The 18,650-nt window shown below is 42.7% G+C and overlaps 3 protein-coding genes and 1 pseudogene across 7 annotated transcripts in view; all 4 read right to left on the reverse strand.

Annotated features, from left to right (window-relative positions):
- The window catches only part of LOC127420317 (zinc finger protein 501-like), a 72,364-nt gene extending 54,855 nt beyond the window's left edge, over nucleotides 1-17,509 (reverse strand). Inside the window, exon 1 of one of the 2 annotated variants that reach the window (XM_051662518.1) lies at nucleotides 17,400-17,509. The gene's annotated coding sequence lies outside the window, so the exon portion shown is untranslated. Of the gene's footprint in view, nucleotides 1-14,709; nucleotides 15,399-17,399 lie in introns of those variants that run through there. The other variant, XM_051662520.1, reaches the window with a different exon arrangement.
- LOC127420300 (zinc finger protein 431-like) overlaps nucleotides 1-18,650 on the reverse strand; it is a 380,032-nt gene that overhangs the window by 170,838 nt on the left and 190,544 nt on the right. The window contains exon 3 of one of the 3 annotated variants that reach the window (XM_051662486.1): nucleotides 17,720-17,740. The exons of 1 other annotated variant lie outside the window; for it this stretch is intronic. In XM_051662486.1, coding sequence (XP_051518446.1) covers nucleotides 17,720-17,740 — 21 coding nt within the window. Of the gene's footprint in view, nucleotides 1-16,566; nucleotides 16,955-17,719; nucleotides 17,741-18,650 lie in introns of those variants that run through there. One more of the 3 variants, XM_051662490.1, reaches the window with a different exon arrangement.
- The window catches only part of LOC127420298 (zinc finger protein 493-like), a 259,674-nt pseudogene that overhangs the window by 125,306 nt on the left and 115,718 nt on the right, over nucleotides 1-18,650 (reverse strand).
- The window catches only part of LOC127420297 (zinc finger protein 208-like), a 264,845-nt gene continuing 256,478 nt past the window's right edge, over nucleotides 10,284-18,650 (reverse strand). For both annotated transcript variants that reach the window (XM_051662481.1, XM_051662480.1), the window contains one exon: nucleotides 10,284-14,638. In XM_051662481.1, the coding sequence (XP_051518441.1) occupies nucleotides 11,583-14,633 (3,051 nt within the window). In that variant the 5' untranslated portion in view covers nucleotides 14,634-14,638 and the 3' untranslated portion in view covers nucleotides 10,284-11,582. The remainder of the gene's footprint in view (nucleotides 14,639-18,650) is intronic.

Consider the following 18,650-nt stretch of genomic DNA (forward strand, 5'->3'; position numbering starts at 1 on the left):
GCCTCCAGAAACACCACAACCACAGCCAGGGCCGTTTTAACGCACGGGATTACCGGGGCTTAAGCCCTGGGTCTTGTGGCAGCGGGGTCCCAGAACTCCTGGGGGGAGGGCAGTCATGGCATACTCCATCATATTCTCCCCCGTATACGTTCTTGGAAAGGCACGCATGTAAACACATTCAAGCCCCAGAGCACCTTAATATGGCCCTGGCCGTAGCACTTCTCACACCACACTTTCTTTATTTAGCCAACAACCCCATTTCTGATCTTTTATGAGAAAAAGGAGAAACTAGTGTATGCTGGAAGAAAACTCTCCCACTCCATTACTGCGAGCCCCCAGATACCAACCAAAAAGTCTCCTCAACGACCAAAGCCTGGGGGCCAAGCTCATCCTCCCCCTCTCTCTCTCTCTGAGAGAGGTCTCTGGCCACTGCCACAATGCCAGGGCACACTTCATACTTCATCTGCTCTAGGTGAACAACAAACATCTGATAACAGATCTCAATCATATGTGTCAGTCCCTGTTATGGTAGCAGGAACATTCACAAATGTTTACAGAACAAGCGGGAACTCGATGTGCCTGTCGTTTTCTCTATATCTTTTCTATTAGTTGATGGAAAGACTAAGGCTTTCTTAAAATGCAAGGCAATCCTACAACCTCAACACCACAAACAACCTGGATTTTATGTTTCTAAATGAATCTTGGTTAGATAACAGCTGCAGTGCAACAGTCCTCAATGAATCAGCCCCTCCAAACATTACCTTTATGAGTGTCTGCAGAGCTGTTAGGACAGGTGGAGGAATAGTTGCTTCATTTAAAAATGTCTATAAATGCAAGCAATTGTCACTTGATTACATGTCCTTTCAATACCTCAGTATTGAACCAAAACATGCTCCACACATTATATTTATAATTATTTATAGGCCTGCAAAATACTCTTCAGCCTTTGTTGATGATTTTGGTTTTGTTATTGCTGAGGATTTCAACATTCATATTGATAATCCGGAATACAACACTGCAAAAGAAACCTCACTCCCAATCGTGGACACACTCAGGATTTGCTCATTAGTAAGGGTCTAAACATTTAATTCACTGCTATTAAAGACGTAGCACTATCTGACCAATTCTGTATTTTCTTTGATTATCCTGCAACTGAAGATAGATCTGCCCTGACAAAAAGAGGTTCATAAATGAGAATACTAGCGTGCAATTTAGGAAGGTTATATTTATGAAACCAAGTATATCTGCAGTATATACAGCTGTGTTGAACATCAACCGTGTTGATGTTCTCATTGATAACTTTAACTCAAAAGTTAAAAATGCTATGGATGGCAATGCTCCGGAAAGGTCAGGAAGATTACTGGCAGGCTTAAACACACTGGAGAAACACAACAGCAGTACAAAGCATGAAAAGTAAATGCAGGAAAGCAGAACAAATGTGGTGGGGGAAAAACTTGATGTCCATTAAAACATCTATAAAGACAGCCTTCATGCTTTCAATTTGGAACTAGGTAAAGCTAGATGGACTTTCTTCTGAAACATTATAAACAGCAACATAAACAACACCTGCACCCTTTTTGCTACTGTAAAGAGACTAACTAACCCCCTGTGAAATGCTCTCTGACAGAAAACTAACAAGTTTGCATCTGTAAAGGGGGTTAGAGGGAAAGGAGACAGGAGGGGATAAACAACAACAACAAAAACAACAAAATAGGTGAGGGAAAGGCCAACACAGAGCTACAGAGAGAGAGAGGAGATAGAGAAAAATAAACTCTTCTCTGATGCGCCATTGCGTGGTCCTCGATCACTCCTCCACTCTCTCAGGCAGACGGCAGCCACTTCTCCCCGGGCGGACCGGAGTCAGACCTCCGACCCCCAGCGGACAGAATGCCCCTCCGCGTTCCCGGCGACCCGTGGGGACACTCCTCCGTCCCTGGCAGCAGCCCTACCGCTCCAGGCAGTCGGGGAGTTGCTTCCCTCCTCCTCCCGCTGACGGCGGTCTTCTCTCGACCCCTCTGCGTTTCTGGGGTACGGCAGGGCACTTCTCCGCCCCTGGCAGTGGCTCCATCGCTCCAGGCGGTCGGGAAGTCCAGTCCCCACTCGCCTCGCGGACGGCGGCCGTTCCCCGTGTCCGGGTGGTCGGGCTACACCGTCCCCCGGCGGATGGCAGCGGCGCTCCCCTGGGTGGACGGCAGTGTCGAGGACTCTGCGACGGGCATCCCTCCTCCTTCCCGGGTTTCGGCACCAGTGTAAAGGAGGTTAGAGGGAAAGGAGGAGGCGAGAACCGGCTTGAGAATATAAATAATAGTTTAATAATAAACTTAAAACAAAAATGCACAAACATAAACACATGCAGGGCAGCTGCCTGTAATTCTCTCTCTCTCGAACTGTCGTCCTCGGCTGCCTTTATCCCTCGCGCGCCCCATCAGGCTCATTGGGGACCAGGCGTGTGTCATTCCAGCCCGCCCCCGCCCTCCTCAGCTCTACAGCATCTTTTTTCATGAAGATGATCAATATTATAATGGTGATCAGCACGTCCTCATGTTGCACTGAGATCAGGCAGCACCCACCACAACAACTGAATAAATAAGTCACTATGGGTGGGTTGCACCAACAAAGATAATTCTGTTGCACCAAACTTTAAACCTTGTTTAAAAAAAATCAGTTTAACATTTTAACCATCAATTTGATCCTGATTTAAATTTCACAGTAAATCTGAATTAACTTCAATCCTGTTGCTTCAATACTTTAAACTCTTATTTAAATCTCAGTTAAGGATTAACTTTAAACTAGCAGCCGAGGTGGTTTAAATAAAAAACAAACCTACAATTAAACATGAATGACTAGGTAAACGAACAGTGGATGTGTTGTCAGCCCTTTGAGAGACATTTATCATATTATTTGTTTATTATGGTCCAAAATGTTGGGCGGTTGCATACTTTCAAAACCGAAGTGCGAGTACGGTGGCTCATCTTGGTGGCGGCGTGATTACCCGCTTCCCCATCCTATACTTGCAGGGAAATGGGATAGAGATGGGTCTCTCGAGGAGAAGCAAGTGTAGTGTAATTTCAGCATTTATCGAGAGTGGTTACGGCAGATCGCTATTGCTCCGCTCCTCTCTTATACTCGTTCAAGTCGGCAGCCTGGGCTGTTAATCTGTGGTACTGACGAGAGGCGGTGGTCAATATGAGACCCGTGTGGTCCTTTTTTCTTAAATTATAATGCCATATTTTAAAATTTGTGACATTGTACACGCTGCTGCGACATTTTTTGAACCTCATTGATCTGCCCTGTGTACTAATCGAGAGCTAAATTTAGAATCTATCATGACAGACAAAATTAATCGCAGGTGAACGTTTTAATCACAGGTTATAAGTTTAATCTCTGATTTGTAAAACCGTATATAAAATTAAGTGGTGCAACCCAATTCAATTTAAAATAAAACTCAGATCAACAAACCCTGGATTAGCTCTACACTATGCTTAATTTAATCCTTATTGGAGCAACCCACACTATGTCTGATTTTGAGGTAACTGATGGCAAAACCCTGGATTTCTATGCAGCGTCATAAAACTTGTTCTTGCTGCCTTGATACACTCCTCACATAATCTTTCAAAAATGTATTTAACTGGCTAGAAAATGATATCTTAGAAATAGTAAATGCATTGCTTCTTTTAGATACTTTTCAAAAGTCCTTAAGACCCTCCTAAAAAATCTGGATAACTCCATATTAAACTACAGACCAATCTCAAATCTTCCTGTCATAGGCAGAATCATTGAAAAGGTTGTTTTAAGTCAGCTGAACAAATTCTTAAACTGGAATGGCTACTTTGACAATTTCCAGTCTGGTTTCTGACCACATCACAGCACAGAGACGGCACTCTTAAAGATACTTAATGATATTCCCTTAGATACTTATTTAGGCAAAATATCAGGGCTGATATTAATGGATCTCAGTGCTGCCTTTGGCATTATCAACCGCAATATTCTCCTAGACAGACTGGAAAACTGGGGAGGGATCTCTGGGACGGTCCTAAGCTGGTTCAGGTCATATCTAGAAGGTAGGGGTTACTAAGTGAACATAAGCAACTATGAATCTGAGTAGAAATCCATGACATACCATTAGGGCATCGATATCGATGATAAACTTTTGAGTAATTTTCTACATTTAGCTTATGTTCTACATCTAGACGATCGGATCAGGTACGTGTCGCTAAAAACACAAACAGTTTGGCAAAGTAATACACACGACTATCTAGCTGAATCACAGACATGAAATCAGCTTTCTAGGAGTTATTAGCTGGCAGCCCTGCTGTCATGGAAACTAATCAGGCTCAGTAGCCGCCAGCTAGCTATCAGGTTAATTATTGTTGTGTAGCGAACAAGACAGCACTGACAATGTGAACACAACAACTCAGACATCAACACCATTGCTATTTATTTACAGTATGTACTGTTTAGTTCAATGTTTTTTGCATGATCCATAGCGCTGTCACAGCAAAGAAAGTTTTCTTCTTCTGGTAATGTTTATTGCCAGTGGGCAATCCAGTTTAAACCTTAGTTTTAACAGTCAAATCAAAGCAATAACTAAATCAGCCTACTGTCATCTCAAAAAAGATAGTGAAAATCTTGTATCCAGTCAAGACTTAAAAGAAACTTGTTCATGCATGTAAGCTGCCAATCATTGCTATAAATGATGATATCATCTAAATAGGCAGCGGCGTAAGCTGAATGCGGTCTGAGGATTCGGTCCATGAGACACTGAAACGTAGCCGGGGCTCCAAACAAACCGAACGGAAGTGTCACAAATTGGTGTAATCCAAACGGTGTGGCGAAGGCGGTTTTTTCACGGGGAATTGGTGTCAAGGGGATCTGCCAATAACCCTTCGTCAAATCCAATGTTGAATAAAATCGAGCAGTGCCCAACCGATCGAGCAACTCATCAACGCGAGGCATTGGATACGCATCAAATTTAGACACCGCGTTGACTTTCCTATAATCCACACAGAATCGTACAGACCCGTCGCTCTTAGGCACTAGAACAACTGGGCTGGACCAATCACTGTGGGATTCTTCTATTACCCCCATATCGAGCATTGCATCCAATTCTTCCCGAATGATTTTCTTCTTGTGTTCGGGTAATCGATAGGACCACGACCCCCGGCTCGGTCTCGATGTGGTGATGGATGAGGTTTGTACGTCCCGGTAGAGGACAGAACACATCCGCAAACTCCTGTTGCAACCTAGAAACCTCCACGAGTTGACTCGGTGAGAGGTGGTCTTCGCAAATGACCGGGGTGAACTGTTTATGTTTTGAACTCACCTCCGGTCCGAGCTCCGCCTTCTCGGGAACTACCGTAGCCAACGTCACGGGTACCGCCTCCCTCCACAATTTCAGGAGATTGAGGTGGTATATTTGAGGTGCGCCCCCTCTATCAGTTCGTTTAACCTCATAATCGAGATCTCCCACTCGTCGTGTGACCTCAAAGGGTCCTTGCCACTTGGCGAGTAATTTAGAGCTCGATGTGGGAAGCAATACAAGCACTTTATCTCCCGGTGCAAATTCCCTTAGCTGAGTTCCCCTGTCAAACAGTCGGCGCTGTCATTCTTGAGCTTGGAGCAAATTCTCCTGTGTTAGCTGCCCCAAAGTGTGGAGTTTTGCTCTAAGATCAAGAACGTATTGAATTTCATTTTTACTGTTTGAAGGTCCCTCTTCCTAGGCCTCTCGCAATACATCAAGCACACCACGTGGGCGTCGCCCATACAGCAGCTCGAATGGGGAGAAGCCAGTGGAGGCTTGCAGGACCTCTCGTACTGCAAATAACAGGGGGTCGAGCCATTTATCCCAATTTCTAGCATTGTCGTGCACGAACTTACGAATCATGTTTTTGAGGGTTTTATTAAATCGTTCCACCAGGCCATCCGTTTGAGGATGGTACACGCTGGTGCAAATCGATTTAATACTCAACAACTCGTACAGCTCATGTAGTGTCCGTGACATAAACGTTGTGCCCTGATCGGTGAGGATTTCTTTCGGAATCCCCACCCGGGAGATTATTTTGAAGAGTGCCTCCGCAACACTGCGTGCTGAGATGTTGCGAAGAGGCACTGCTTCCGGATACAAAGCGATGTCCGCGTGCTGACCATTCTAATGGCCCGGCGAGGTCCATTCCAATTCTCTCAAAGGGGACCTCGATCAAGGGAAGAGGGCGCAATGGCGCTTTTGGGGTGGCCAGCGGGTTAACCAGCTGGCATTCGTGGCCAGCCGCACACCACCTGCGGACATCGCTGCCAATGCCCGGCCAATAGAAGCGGGCTATTAGACGGTTCAGTGTTTTCCTTTCTCCTAAGTGACCCACCATGGGATTATAATGAGCCCCCTGGAATACCACTTCCTGACGGCTCCGTGGAATCAAAAGTTGGGTTGTATCCTCTTTAGTCTGAGCGTCCTGCATCACTCTATAAAACCGCTCATTTGTAATCACAAAATAGGGGTATGAAAGGGCGATGTCCAGCTGGAGTCGTTGACCATTGATGACTCTCACTTGGTCGAAGGCGTGTTTGAGGGTTTCGTCTCGCGACTGCTCCAAAGGGAAATCCCCCTCAGGGAATTCTCTGAGAAGGGGAGGGGCTGCAGCCTCTCCCCCTCTCTCGTCATTATGACGTGGAGCTGTCGAGGATGGCCCTGGCGCCGCCTCCCCTGCCAGAGCATCGCACATTGCACATCTCCCTAACTTCATACAGGACCCATCCGCGCAAATTCCCTTTAATAGAACTCTAAAATCAGGCCAATCAGTCCCCAAAATCAGCGGATGGGTGAGGCGGGAACTAACCGTGGCCTCCACTCTATGCTTTTTCCCCCGGAATTTAATCGTCAGGGTCACCACCGGATACTTGTGAATATCCCCGTGTACACATTTCACCTTCACCGTTTTAGTTGTGACCAATGCCTCGGGTTGAACCAAGCATTGGTGGATAGTGGTTTGATTACACCCGGTGTCCACCAACACTTGGTGAGTACCCCCCTTGACACTTACCGGTATCCGGTACGCTCCGGCCCAGTCGGGGGCAGCCTGTGGGAGGTCAGAGACCCGCACCACCGTCCCCAGCTCCATCAGAGGGCACTGATCCCGGAAGTGGCCCGGGTCTCCGCACCTCCAGCAGGCTGGCCCAGGCGCTACGCCCACACTTGCGTCGGCGGGCGCCCCCCCTGAGGGGGAGAGCGGTGGGGCATCGGGATAGGGGAAGGTGTCGCCTCCCACACCCGGGGAACTGGTCTCAGGGGCTGAAGTCCTCCTCGTCTGTGTGGGGCAGGAACGGGACCTGGAGAGAGAGCAGAACGAGAGGAGAGAGGGGAGGGGGATGAGACAGAGGGAGGAGAGAGAGTGTAGGAGGGTTCTTCCGCCCTCGGGATCACCGCCATGTGGTCCTCCGCAAGCCGGACGGCTTCCTCCAGCGACGCCGGGCGGTGGCACTGGGCCCACTCCGCCATCCCTTTTGGCAGACGATGTATTAACTGTTCTAGTACCACCTGGTCGATAATCCCGTCGACGTCGCGGTCCCCCGCTAGCAACCATCTTCGGCAGGCATCACAGAGCCGTTGGGCGAAGGCAAACGGGCGGTCGGAGCTCTCCAACTTCAAGCTCCGGAAGAGTTGACAACTTTCCTCCGGAGTCCGACCAACCCGTTGTAGAATGGCTTTCTTTAAATCTCCGTAGGCCAGGAGACTCGTCGCTGGCAGTTGTTGAGCCGCGAGCTGGGCTTCCCCGGACAACAGCGGGATAAGTCGGGCCACCCATTGGCCTAGCGGCCAGCTCCAGATCTCGGCGGTTCTCTCAAACAAATCCAGGAAGGCCTCGGGGTCGTCTGCCGTCCCCATTTTCTGTAACACGGGCGGGGGTAATGGCGTGTGAGTGTCCGGGGTCGCGTCTGGGGACGCCTCCTGGCTGAGGAGGCTCCGGATCGCCTGCCAGTCCTCGGCTTGAGCACGTAGGAGCTCGACAAACCAGCGATCTTGATCTTGTCGGAGCTCAAGCAGTGTTTGCTGGTGGCTCCGATGTAGGCCAGCGAGGGCTTGGAGGATCTCCGCCAACTGGGAGGACTCTACGGGGCGACTTCCATCCATCTTCAACCAAACTTAATTGCCGGGTTTCGGCACCAGTGTAAGAGTTTTTGGGATAAAGGAGGCGGCGAGAAGCGAGGTTTCCCAGTTCAGGTGGGTGCTTTAATTTATCCAGTTTATAGTTTTTACAGCTTGGCAGGAACACTTGTTGACTTAACTACTCACAATTTCACAGTCACTTTCGTGCTAGGTTTGTATTTCTTATGCCGGTCTCTCTCCCTCTCTACTGGCGGTGTGGCTCCTTTTATGCCGCTCTCCCCGTGCTCACTGAAATTAGAGACAAGTGTTAGACATAATTTAGTTCAGGTGTAAGCGCCCTTACCACTTTCTCTCTCTCCGGAGAGATGCTTGACCACGCCCCTGCTGCCACAATGCATTTATCACAAGTAGGTTTGACAACAGCAATGGACTTCTCATCGGCCTCCCCCAAAAGACCGTTAGACAGTTGCAGCTCATTCAGAATGAGCTGCCAGGATTCTGACCTGGACCAAAAAATCTGAGCTTATTATTCGAGTCCTCAGGTCTTTACACTGGCAGACACACTTGTTGAATATAAACCTAACAGACCTCTCAGATCATTAGGATCAAGTCAGGATCAACATGGTGAGACAGAAGAGGTCAGATCCAGCTCCAACATTAGCCATATTCAAATCCAACCTGAAAACATCTAAAGCTAAAATCTATTTAGCTGTGAATTTACTGACTGAGAGCTGTGCTGCATTTACTGATTGCACTGCATCATTTTATTTCTGTATTTTCATTTTTTTTATTTTAATAATTTTCAAATATTTTTTTTAAATCTGTTAATACTTTTATTCTCATTTTTTGCTCTTAATTGGTTTTAAAATCGATTTTTATGTATCTTGTATTTTCTTTATGTTAAGCAATTTTAATTACCACTGAGTATGAAATGTGCTACATAAATAAACTTGCCTTACCTTGCCAAGGCAATTAATGGGACCTAACCCAAACTGGATAGGAAAGCAATTGACATCTCTGTCTCTGGTCAGTTATGTCACAAAAACAATCAAAAAGGAGGTTAAGTAACAGTACTTACTTTTAGTTGAAGTAGTTTGGCAAAAATGTATGCATCTGTGGTTATTTGGTAGATTTAATCATCTAACATATCTGCTAGCAATATGCAAACTGTTAATAATAAAAGTGTAATAACCAGGATTGCAACTGAACCTTCTGAAGCTTTCATGCAGGGCAGTTTCTAGGCATGGCGAACCAGGCAATCGCCTAGGGCAGCACCATAGGTCTGGGGAAGCACAGGCGAAAACTATCAAGGTGTATATTTACACTAACTGAGCACTTTATTAGGAACACTATAGTCCTAATAAAGTGCTGACCTGGTCTTCTGCTGTTGAAGCCCATCTGCCTCAATGTTTGACGTGTTGTGCACTCTGAGATAATATTCTGCTCATTACAATTGTACAGAGTGGTTACCTGAGTTACAGTAGCCCTTCTGTCAGTTCAAACAATTCTGGTCATTCTCCGTTGACCTCTCTCATCAACAAGGCATTTCTGTCTGCAGAACTGCTGCTCACTGGATGTTTTTTTGTTTTTGGCACCATTCCGAGTAAACTCTAGAGACTGTTGTGCGTGAAAATCCCAAGAGATCAGCATTTACTGAAATACTCAAATTAGCCCATCTGGCACCAACAATCAGGCCACGGTCACTAAGATCACATTTTTTCCACACTCTGATGGTTGATTTGAACATTACCTGAAGCCCCTGACCCATATTTGCATAATTTTATGCACTGCAGCCACATGATAGGCTGATTAGATAATCGCATGAATACATAGGTTGAATACATAGTATTATTTAGCCTATTTTTAAAGCTGCACTACATAACTTTGTGCTCTCTAGTGATATATGTGCTTGAAACCTAAAATTGCAAGCAACTTGCTGATGAACACTTCACGTTTGTTGTGTTTTGGGTTGTTACGCATTACGTGTTTTCCTGCGCGGATGAATCTCATGATTTGAGATAACCTGAACATCAACTCTAATTGAAAATGTCATTATTTTTGTATACTATTGTACAGTCTCAGACGATAATGCCAATAAACCGTAATACTACAATAGTACATCTACGCACTGCACACAATAAAACTGAAAACTAACATAAAATGAGGATTCAATAATGATGGGAACGAAATATACTTTATTAAACAGTAAAATAATGTGCAATATAATAGTTTCATGTTAACACACTAAAATTAATATGTACATTGCTGTGTATAAAAGTGGTGCATTATAAACAACTTGAGATGTTTATACATTTCATGGGGAACTACCATCTAGAAACTTTACTTTTAGTGGCTTTTTAACAGACTATCTGCTAAAAGGAAAGTGATAACTTGAGCATTTATATGACTGGGGTAAAAGCAATGAGAAAACGGTGGAATGCTCGCACACACGCACACTTAGGGAACCTCAAAACAACAACAATATTATTAAATTATCATAAGTCATGAATGTCAGTAAACATGTTACAGGAATTTTCCATAGAAAGCGTAGATACATCGGAAGCAGTTAACACATAAGTAATGTTCAATTCATAAAAGCATGAAAAGCAATATAAACTTCAAAACCCCTACCAGAAAATATTTCCAAGCATTTTAGCAAGTAAAAAACTTTGCCAAACAGTTGACAGATAAACGTCCAACCGGACTGCTGCGATGCTGTCCTGAACTGTGACTGAACAGCATCGCTTCCCCCACCAGGGCACACAATGACCTGTACTTCTTTTGTGGGTTTACAGACATGACGTAAAGACGCAAGGATGACTGACATATGCCTGCGATTTCGCACCAAATCCGACCCGACAACTAAAAATACTTATTCTTTTTGTAGGCTTACTGTAGTGAATCTGGGTAAGGCAAAGATATCATTTTTGAACACTGATTTTATATGTACTCAATCAATAATGGCAACCTCATTGAAGAAATTTCATACTACGCTGCGTATTGAAAGTTTAAGTTTGGTGAACTCTGAACAGTGAATCTGCATGACGAGAGGAAACGTGACAAATAGAAGACCACAACGTCACACACTGACCTCTTGGTTCAGTACAAAGAATACATACTTTATTTCAATCAGACTCAAACAACCGACACAACTGATTCAGTGGTGTATTCGTTCAGCCGGTGAAACCAATAATTGCTCCTGCACTCAGATCCTATTTGCTTGCACTATAGACAGTCTTTACAGGCATGAAAAAATCACCAAACCATTCTCGCACAACAAACTAGAGCTTATTGGCTTCGAAAGGGAGAGAAGTCAATAAACATGAAGTCTAAGTCAGTGTATGGAGGTGAATGAGAACAATTAGTTTACTTAAAAGACTGGTTCAAAAAGACTGATTTATTTACAAATGAAACATCACTAATTTTCTTCGAGGATGCTACTCAATTTGGAAAAATTGCATCTTTGGAATCATCTTTCCAACTATTTATTTAATCTTGTTGGACCTGATGATGATTTTTGCTCAGTGTGTCTACTTGGGCAATTCTTTTTTACATGCTTATGTAGATTACTTGCTGCCCTGAAACTTTTAAAACATGAAGAGCAGTTGTATGATTTCTCTCCAGTATGGATTCTCTTGTGTGTTTTCAGGTCTTGTGACCGAGTGAAACTCTTTTCACAGTGTGAGCACTTGTAAGGTTGCTCTCCAGTATGGATTCTCTCGTGTTCTTTCAGGTTTTGTGACTGAGTGAAACACTTTCCACAGTGTGAGCACTTGTAAGGTTTTTCTGCAGTATGGATTGACTCGTGTCTTTTCAGTTGTTGTGACTGAGTGAAACTCATTTCACAGTGTGAGCACTTGTAAGGTTTTTCTCCAGTATGGATTCTCTTGTGTGTTTTCAAGCTTTGTGACTGAGTGAAACTCTTTCCACAGTGTGAGCACTTGTAAGGTTTTTCTGCAGTATGGATTCTCTCGTGTCTTTTCAGTTGTTGTGACTGAGTGAAACTCTTTTCACAGTGTGAGCACTTGTAAGGTTTTTCTCCAGTATGGATTCTCTTGTGTCTTTTCAGGTCTTGTGACAGAGTGAAACTTTTTCCACAGTGTGAGCACTTGTAAGGTTTTTCTCCAGTATGGATTCTCTCATGTTCTTTTAGGCGTACTGACCAAGTGAAACTCTTTCCACAGTGTGAGCACTTGTAAGGTTTTTCTGCAGTATGGATTCTCTCGTGACTTTTCAGTTGTTGTGACTGAGTGAAACTCTTTTCACAGTGTGAGCACTTGTAAGGTTTTTCTCCAGTACAGATTCTCTCATGTTCTTTCAGGTTTTGTGACAGAGTGAAACTCTTTCCACAGTGTGAGCACTTGTAAGGTTTTTCTGCAGTATGGATTCTCTCGTGACTTTTCAGTTGTTGTGACTGAGTGAAACTCTTTTCACAGTGTGAGCACTTGTAAGGTTTTTCTCCAGTATGGATTCTCTTGTGTGTTTTCAGGTTTTGTGACAGAGTGAAACTCTTTCCACAGTGTGAGCACTTATAAGGTTTTTCTCCAGTATGAATTCTCTTGTGTGTTTTCAGGTGTTGTGACCGAGTGAAACTCTTTCCACAGTGTGAGCACTTGTAAGGTTTTTCTCCAGTATGGATTCTCTCATGTTTCTTCAGGTCTTGTGACAGAGTGAAACTCTTTTCACAGTGTGAGCACTTGTATGGTTTTTCTCCAGTATGAATTCTCTCGTGTCTTTTCAGTCGTTGTGACAGAGTGAAACTCTTTTCACAGTGTGAGCACTTGTATGGTTTTTCTCCAGTATGAATTCTCTCGTGTCTTTTCAGTCGTTGTGACAGAGTGAAACTCTTTTCACAGTGTGAGCACTTGTATGGTTTTTCTCCAGTATGAATTCTCTCATGTGTTTTCAGGTTTTGTGACTGAGTGAAACTCTTTTCACAGTGTGAGCACTTGTAAGGTTTTTCTCCAGTATGGATTCTCTCGTGCTCTTTCAGGTTTTGTGACTGATTGAAACTCTTTTCACAGTGTGAGCACTTGTAAGGTTTTTCTGCAGTGTGGATTCTCTCGTGTCTTTTCAGTTGTTGTGACTGAGTGAAACTCTTTTCACAGTGTAAGCACTTGTAAGGTTTTTCTCCAGTATGGATTCTCTTGTGTCTTTTCAGGTCTTGTGACAGAGTGAAACTTTTTCCACAGTGTGAGCACTTGTAAGGTTTTTCTCCAGTATGGATTCTCTCATGTTCTTTTAGGCGTACTGACCAAGTGAAACTCTTTCCACAGTGTGAGCACTTGTAAGGTTTTTCTGCAGTATGGATTCTCTTGTGTGTTTTCAAGCTTTGTGACAGAGTGAAACTCTTTCCACAGAGTGAACACTTGTCAGTACAGATTCTCTCATGCTCTTTCAGGTTTTGTGACAGAGTGAAACTCTTTCCACAGTGTGAGCACTTGTAAGGTTTTTCTCCAGTATGGATTCTCTTGTGTGTTTTCAGGTGTTGTGACCGAATGAAACACTTTCCACAGTGTGAGCACTTGTAAGGTTTTTCTCCAGTATGGATTCTCTCGTGTGTTTTCAGGTTTTGAGACTGAGTGAAACTCTTTTCACAGTGTGAGCACTTGTAAGGTTTTTCTCCAGTATGGATTCTCTCATGTTTCTTCAGGTCTTGTGACAGAGTGAAACTTTTTCCACAGTGTGAGCACTTGTAAGGTTTTTCTCCAGTATGGATTCTCTCGTGCTCTTTCAGGCTTTGTGACTGAGTGAAACTCTTTTCACAGTGTGAGCACTTGTAAGGTTTTTCTGCAGTATGGATTCTCTCATGTGTTTTCAAGCTTTGTGATAGAGTGAAACTCTTTCCACAGTGTGAACACTTGTAAGGTTTTTCTCCAGTATGGATTCTCTCATGTTCTTTTAGGCATACTGACCAAGTGAAACTCTTTCCACAGTTTGAGAACTTGTATGGTTTTTCTCCAGCATGAATTCTTTGGTGCTGTATCATGCTGCCGGCTGTAATAAAGGCCTTCCCACATTCAAAGCACATATGAGCCCCCACACCGGTATGTATTTTCTGGTGCATTTTCAAATAGGACAGGTGAGGAAAACGGTTTCCACAAAAATAACACTTGTAAGGCTTCTCATCTGTGTGAGTTTTCAGATGTTTTCTTAGGCTTAAATTCAAAACAAATGTTTTACCACACTTGTCACATTCAAATGGTCTCTCTCCAGAGTGACAACGGAGATGACCTTTGAGACAAACTGTATATGCAAAATGTTTCCCACACTGATGGCACATGTAAGGTTTCTCTCCAATATGAACTTTCATGTGTTTATTAAGCCGGCTTTTATTTGAGAAAATCTTTTCACATTGTGAGCAGGTGACAGTATTATTGGCTGCTCTTCTTTTATGCTTTTTTGGTGATAAATTCTTCTTAGTCTTTGAGTAACTCAAAGATTTTTCTCCAGTTGTGAGATCATGATGTTTCTGACAATTAAGTTTCTCCTCCACTTCATTCAGTTCTTGACATTTCTCTTTCACTTCCATCAGCTCTACAATAAACACAGGAAATGGACAAAAATCACTTAAAGAGGGAGAAATGTAAAAAGAAATCAAATTGAACCTTAATTAAATGGAAATGTCCAGTATTAATTTGTGATGTTTGCTGTGCAAGCGGTATTTATGTATACCGTTTATTCCACCTAATAACTGCATTTAATGATTATAGTCATCAGTGTTTGAAATTAACACCCGCCCACCCTAGAAATCAGCAGTAGCGGGTATTTCTTTCACTCTTACTAGCTACTTTGGCAAGTGACGTTTTCAGGGTTTTTCCTGCATTGAAAATTGTGTGAAAGTTGGGCCACTGCCGAAGCAAATTTTACTTATTCATCTCACGTTCAGCACTTTATATACTTTAAATATGCTGCTCATACCACATATGCAAATCTGCGAGGGCCCAATGAAGCATGGTTTTGCATGAGGAATGCAAACTACACACCTTTTAGCTAAAGTCACTGTTTTTTAAAGCAAAAGATAAATTGGGTACTTTTAAACACTTTAAAGAAGCTTTAAATACAATAAACAAATCAACTTAAAATACACCCCTGAAACTTTAAACAGCACTGATGAGGTAAAGAGGAGACAAACATCAATTACAAAGCTTTTTAAAATACACATAATAATCCTTACTAAACTGCAGTAACACAAACTGGTAACTAGAATAGATTAATATTAAATCTATTAGAGTGAATATACTGTATACGACATCACTTTTATAACAACTGTAAAAGTTATAATTAAATGTTTTTAAATGTGCTTAGACTTTACGTTTATTTTATTTTTTTAAAGAAATAAGGAGCCATCCATTGGTCTCACCTGTGGACAAGGCTGCCCACGTGATGTAAAAGAAAACAGGTTCAGTTCCAACGCTTGTAGGTGCTTTCGACAACCATGAGTCAGTTTAGACCAGATGGGATATCCTTCATTGCCCTCACGCATTGATGAGCCTTGGCTGCCCAACACCTGGTTTGTGGTTTGTCCCTCTTCGGACCACTGTCGGTAGATACTCACCACTGCTGACTGGGAGCACCCAACAAGTCTTGCTGTTTCAGAGATACTCTGATCCAGTCATCTGGCCATAACAATTTGGCCCTTGTCAAGTTGCTCCGGTCTTTACTCCTGCCCATTTCTCCTGCATTCAACATGTTGACCACAAGAACTAATTGTTCACTTACCATCTAATCTACCCAGACCTTGTCATGTGGCCTTGTTATTTACATTTACATTTTACATTTATGCATTTGGCAGACGCTTTTATCCAAAGCAACTTACAGTGTACTTATTACAGGGACAATACCCCGGAGCAACCTGGAGTTAAGTGCCTTGCTCAAGGACACAATGGTGGTGGCTGCGGTGATCGAACCGGCAACCTTCTGATTACCAGTTATGTGCTTTAGCCCACTACGCCACCACCACTCCATTTGCTTCAACTGTGAGTGGTCATAATGTTTTGGCTCATCTGTGTACATATCTGTTAACATCTCAGAAATTGTAGTTTAATGTTTCATGACCTTTTAAATACAGGTTATGTTCTTTACTATGGTGGGTCGCCACTTGATGTCCATTGTAAAATCTGGGTCTCGAGGTAAAACCAGTTGAACCACTGGGCTAGAAATCTAACCAACACAGGACAACGAAATAGAATAATAAAATGTGCTTTATTCATTATTTGCAGCTTTCTTTGGCAAGCGCACATCATCACTTTTTCTTTTCTTTTTCCCCCGCTGCTACACTGTAGATCCATAAATGTGCAGCACCGCTGGTAAAAAGCAGTACAAAAAACACTGTAGTACATGCACCTTTTTAAACTGAGCACTTAAAAATAAAAACAGCAGGGAACTGTTTTGAGTGCTAAAACGACTTGTAAAATTACAGTCGATTGACATGAAAATGTAAATCATTAAAGGAAGAAACATACCTGAAGAAATGTAATCATCTTTATCTCCCTGTTGTTCCTCTGCTGTGTTTTCTTCTTTTATCTCCTCCTGTTTCACTTCAATCTTCACTGGTGTCTGCAGCATCTGCTGTTCTCCAGCATTACAGACAGAAGTCAGAGAGTCTGTGGAGGTTTGATCATCATCATCATCTTCATTACTCTGTTGTTCCTCTACTTTGATTTCTCCTCTCATCTTCATCAGGTTCCTGCAGTCCAGCAGCTTCACTGAGCACATCTTCACTGGTATTTGCAGCATCTGCTGTTCTCCAGCATTACAGACAGAAGTCAGAGACTCTATGGAGGTTTGATCATCATCATCATCATCTTCATTACTCTGTTGTTCCTCTACTTTTATCTCCTCTTGCTTCACTTCGATCTTCACTGGTGTCTGCAGCATCTGCTGTTCTCCAGTGTTACAGACAGAAGTCAGAGACTCTGTGGAGGTTTGATCATCATCATCATTTTTATTACTCTGTTGTTCCTCTACTTTTATCTCCTCCAGCTTCACTTCGATCTTCACTGGTGTCTGCAGCATCTGCTGTTCTCCAGTGTTACAGACAGAAGTCAGAGACTCTGTGGAGGTTTGATCATCATCATCATTTTTATTACTCTGTTGTTCCTCTACTTTTATCTCCTCCTGCTCCACTTCGATCTTCACTGGTGTCTGCAGCATCTGCTGTTCTCCAGCATTACAGACAGAAGTCAGAGACTCTGTGGAGGTTTGATCATCATCATCATTTTTATTACTCTGTTGTTCCTCTACTTTTATCTCCTCCTGCTCCACTTTGATCTTCACTGGTGTCTGCAGCATCTGCTGTTCTCCAGTGTTACAGACAGAAGTCAGAGACTCTGTGGAGGTTTGATCATCATCATCATTTTTATTACTCTGTTGTTCCTCTACTTTTATCTCCTCCTGCTTCACTTCAATCTTCACTGGTGTCTGCAGCATCTGCTGTTCTCCAGCATTACAGACAGAAGCCAGAGACTCTGTGGAGGATTGATCATCATCTTCATTACTCTGTTGTTCCTCTTCTTTTATCACCTCTTTCTTCAGCGGAGAGATTTCTGTGATGAAATCATTAATATCCAGCATGGACAGATCAGTTCTTACTGATTTACAGCAGATCACATCCACCTGCTCTCTCATGATGAACATCTAAACACAAAAACATAATTATAATGGACTGACATTCATCAAACTCAAAAAGATTATTATAGGATTATAAACAGCTCTGTTAAATAACTTTGTTTCTGATATGGTAGCCTATAAATATAAATGTGTGCATGGAGTTTGGTTTCATTTTCCTGACAGCAGGAATATTACCAGATATTATAACAGGCTTTAACATATACTCACATTCATTTAACTAATTTACAATCAGCTGATGAATTTAACGAGCTCATTTATCAGAAATTAAACATATTCTCACATTTCTGCTTGTTTCCCTGAAACTGAATATTTTAAAGCGTCCGTCACAAAACCACCACATACAATGATAATACGATTCTTTTATGATCATTAAAAATGAACATGCACAGAAAATTCACATCAAAGCAAATAAAAATCCCACAAATCAAGTTAAACACACTGAACACGTACCGAAATTAGTTCTTTCATCTTCTTGGTTTTAAAGGGGCTTTTCTGTTTTTTCTACACCATTTTCTAGTACTCTTGTGTAGCACTAATGTAAATACAGATTGTTTCAAGTTCAGTTTTATATTTGAATTTATTAAAGACATTGTAACAATTGCCAAAATAAGCTTTTTTCATTATATATCAAAAATGGTTGTTTGGTTGATGCCATTAACTACGTTTCCATCCAAGGGTTTTTTTTGCAAAAAAGAGTGTAGCGCATCAAAAAGTTTACCGATACAGCTGATGGAAATGCAAATTATCACTAAAATTTCACAAGTGTCGACATGATATTTTTCCATTTAACTCTACCGCATAAACTCAATGTCGAAAACTTCAAATGTTGCTATAAACTGGTTTGAAAACGCTTTTTGTCAAGAAAATAGGCATTAACGCAAAATTATAGTGTCACATGACAGAGTTTACCCCAATC

Source organism: Myxocyprinus asiaticus, chromosome 29 (assembly GCF_019703515.2).
Source record: "Myxocyprinus asiaticus isolate MX2 ecotype Aquarium Trade chromosome 29, UBuf_Myxa_2, whole genome shotgun sequence".
Lineage (NCBI taxonomy): Eukaryota > Metazoa > Chordata > Actinopteri > Cypriniformes > Catostomidae > Myxocyprinus > Myxocyprinus asiaticus.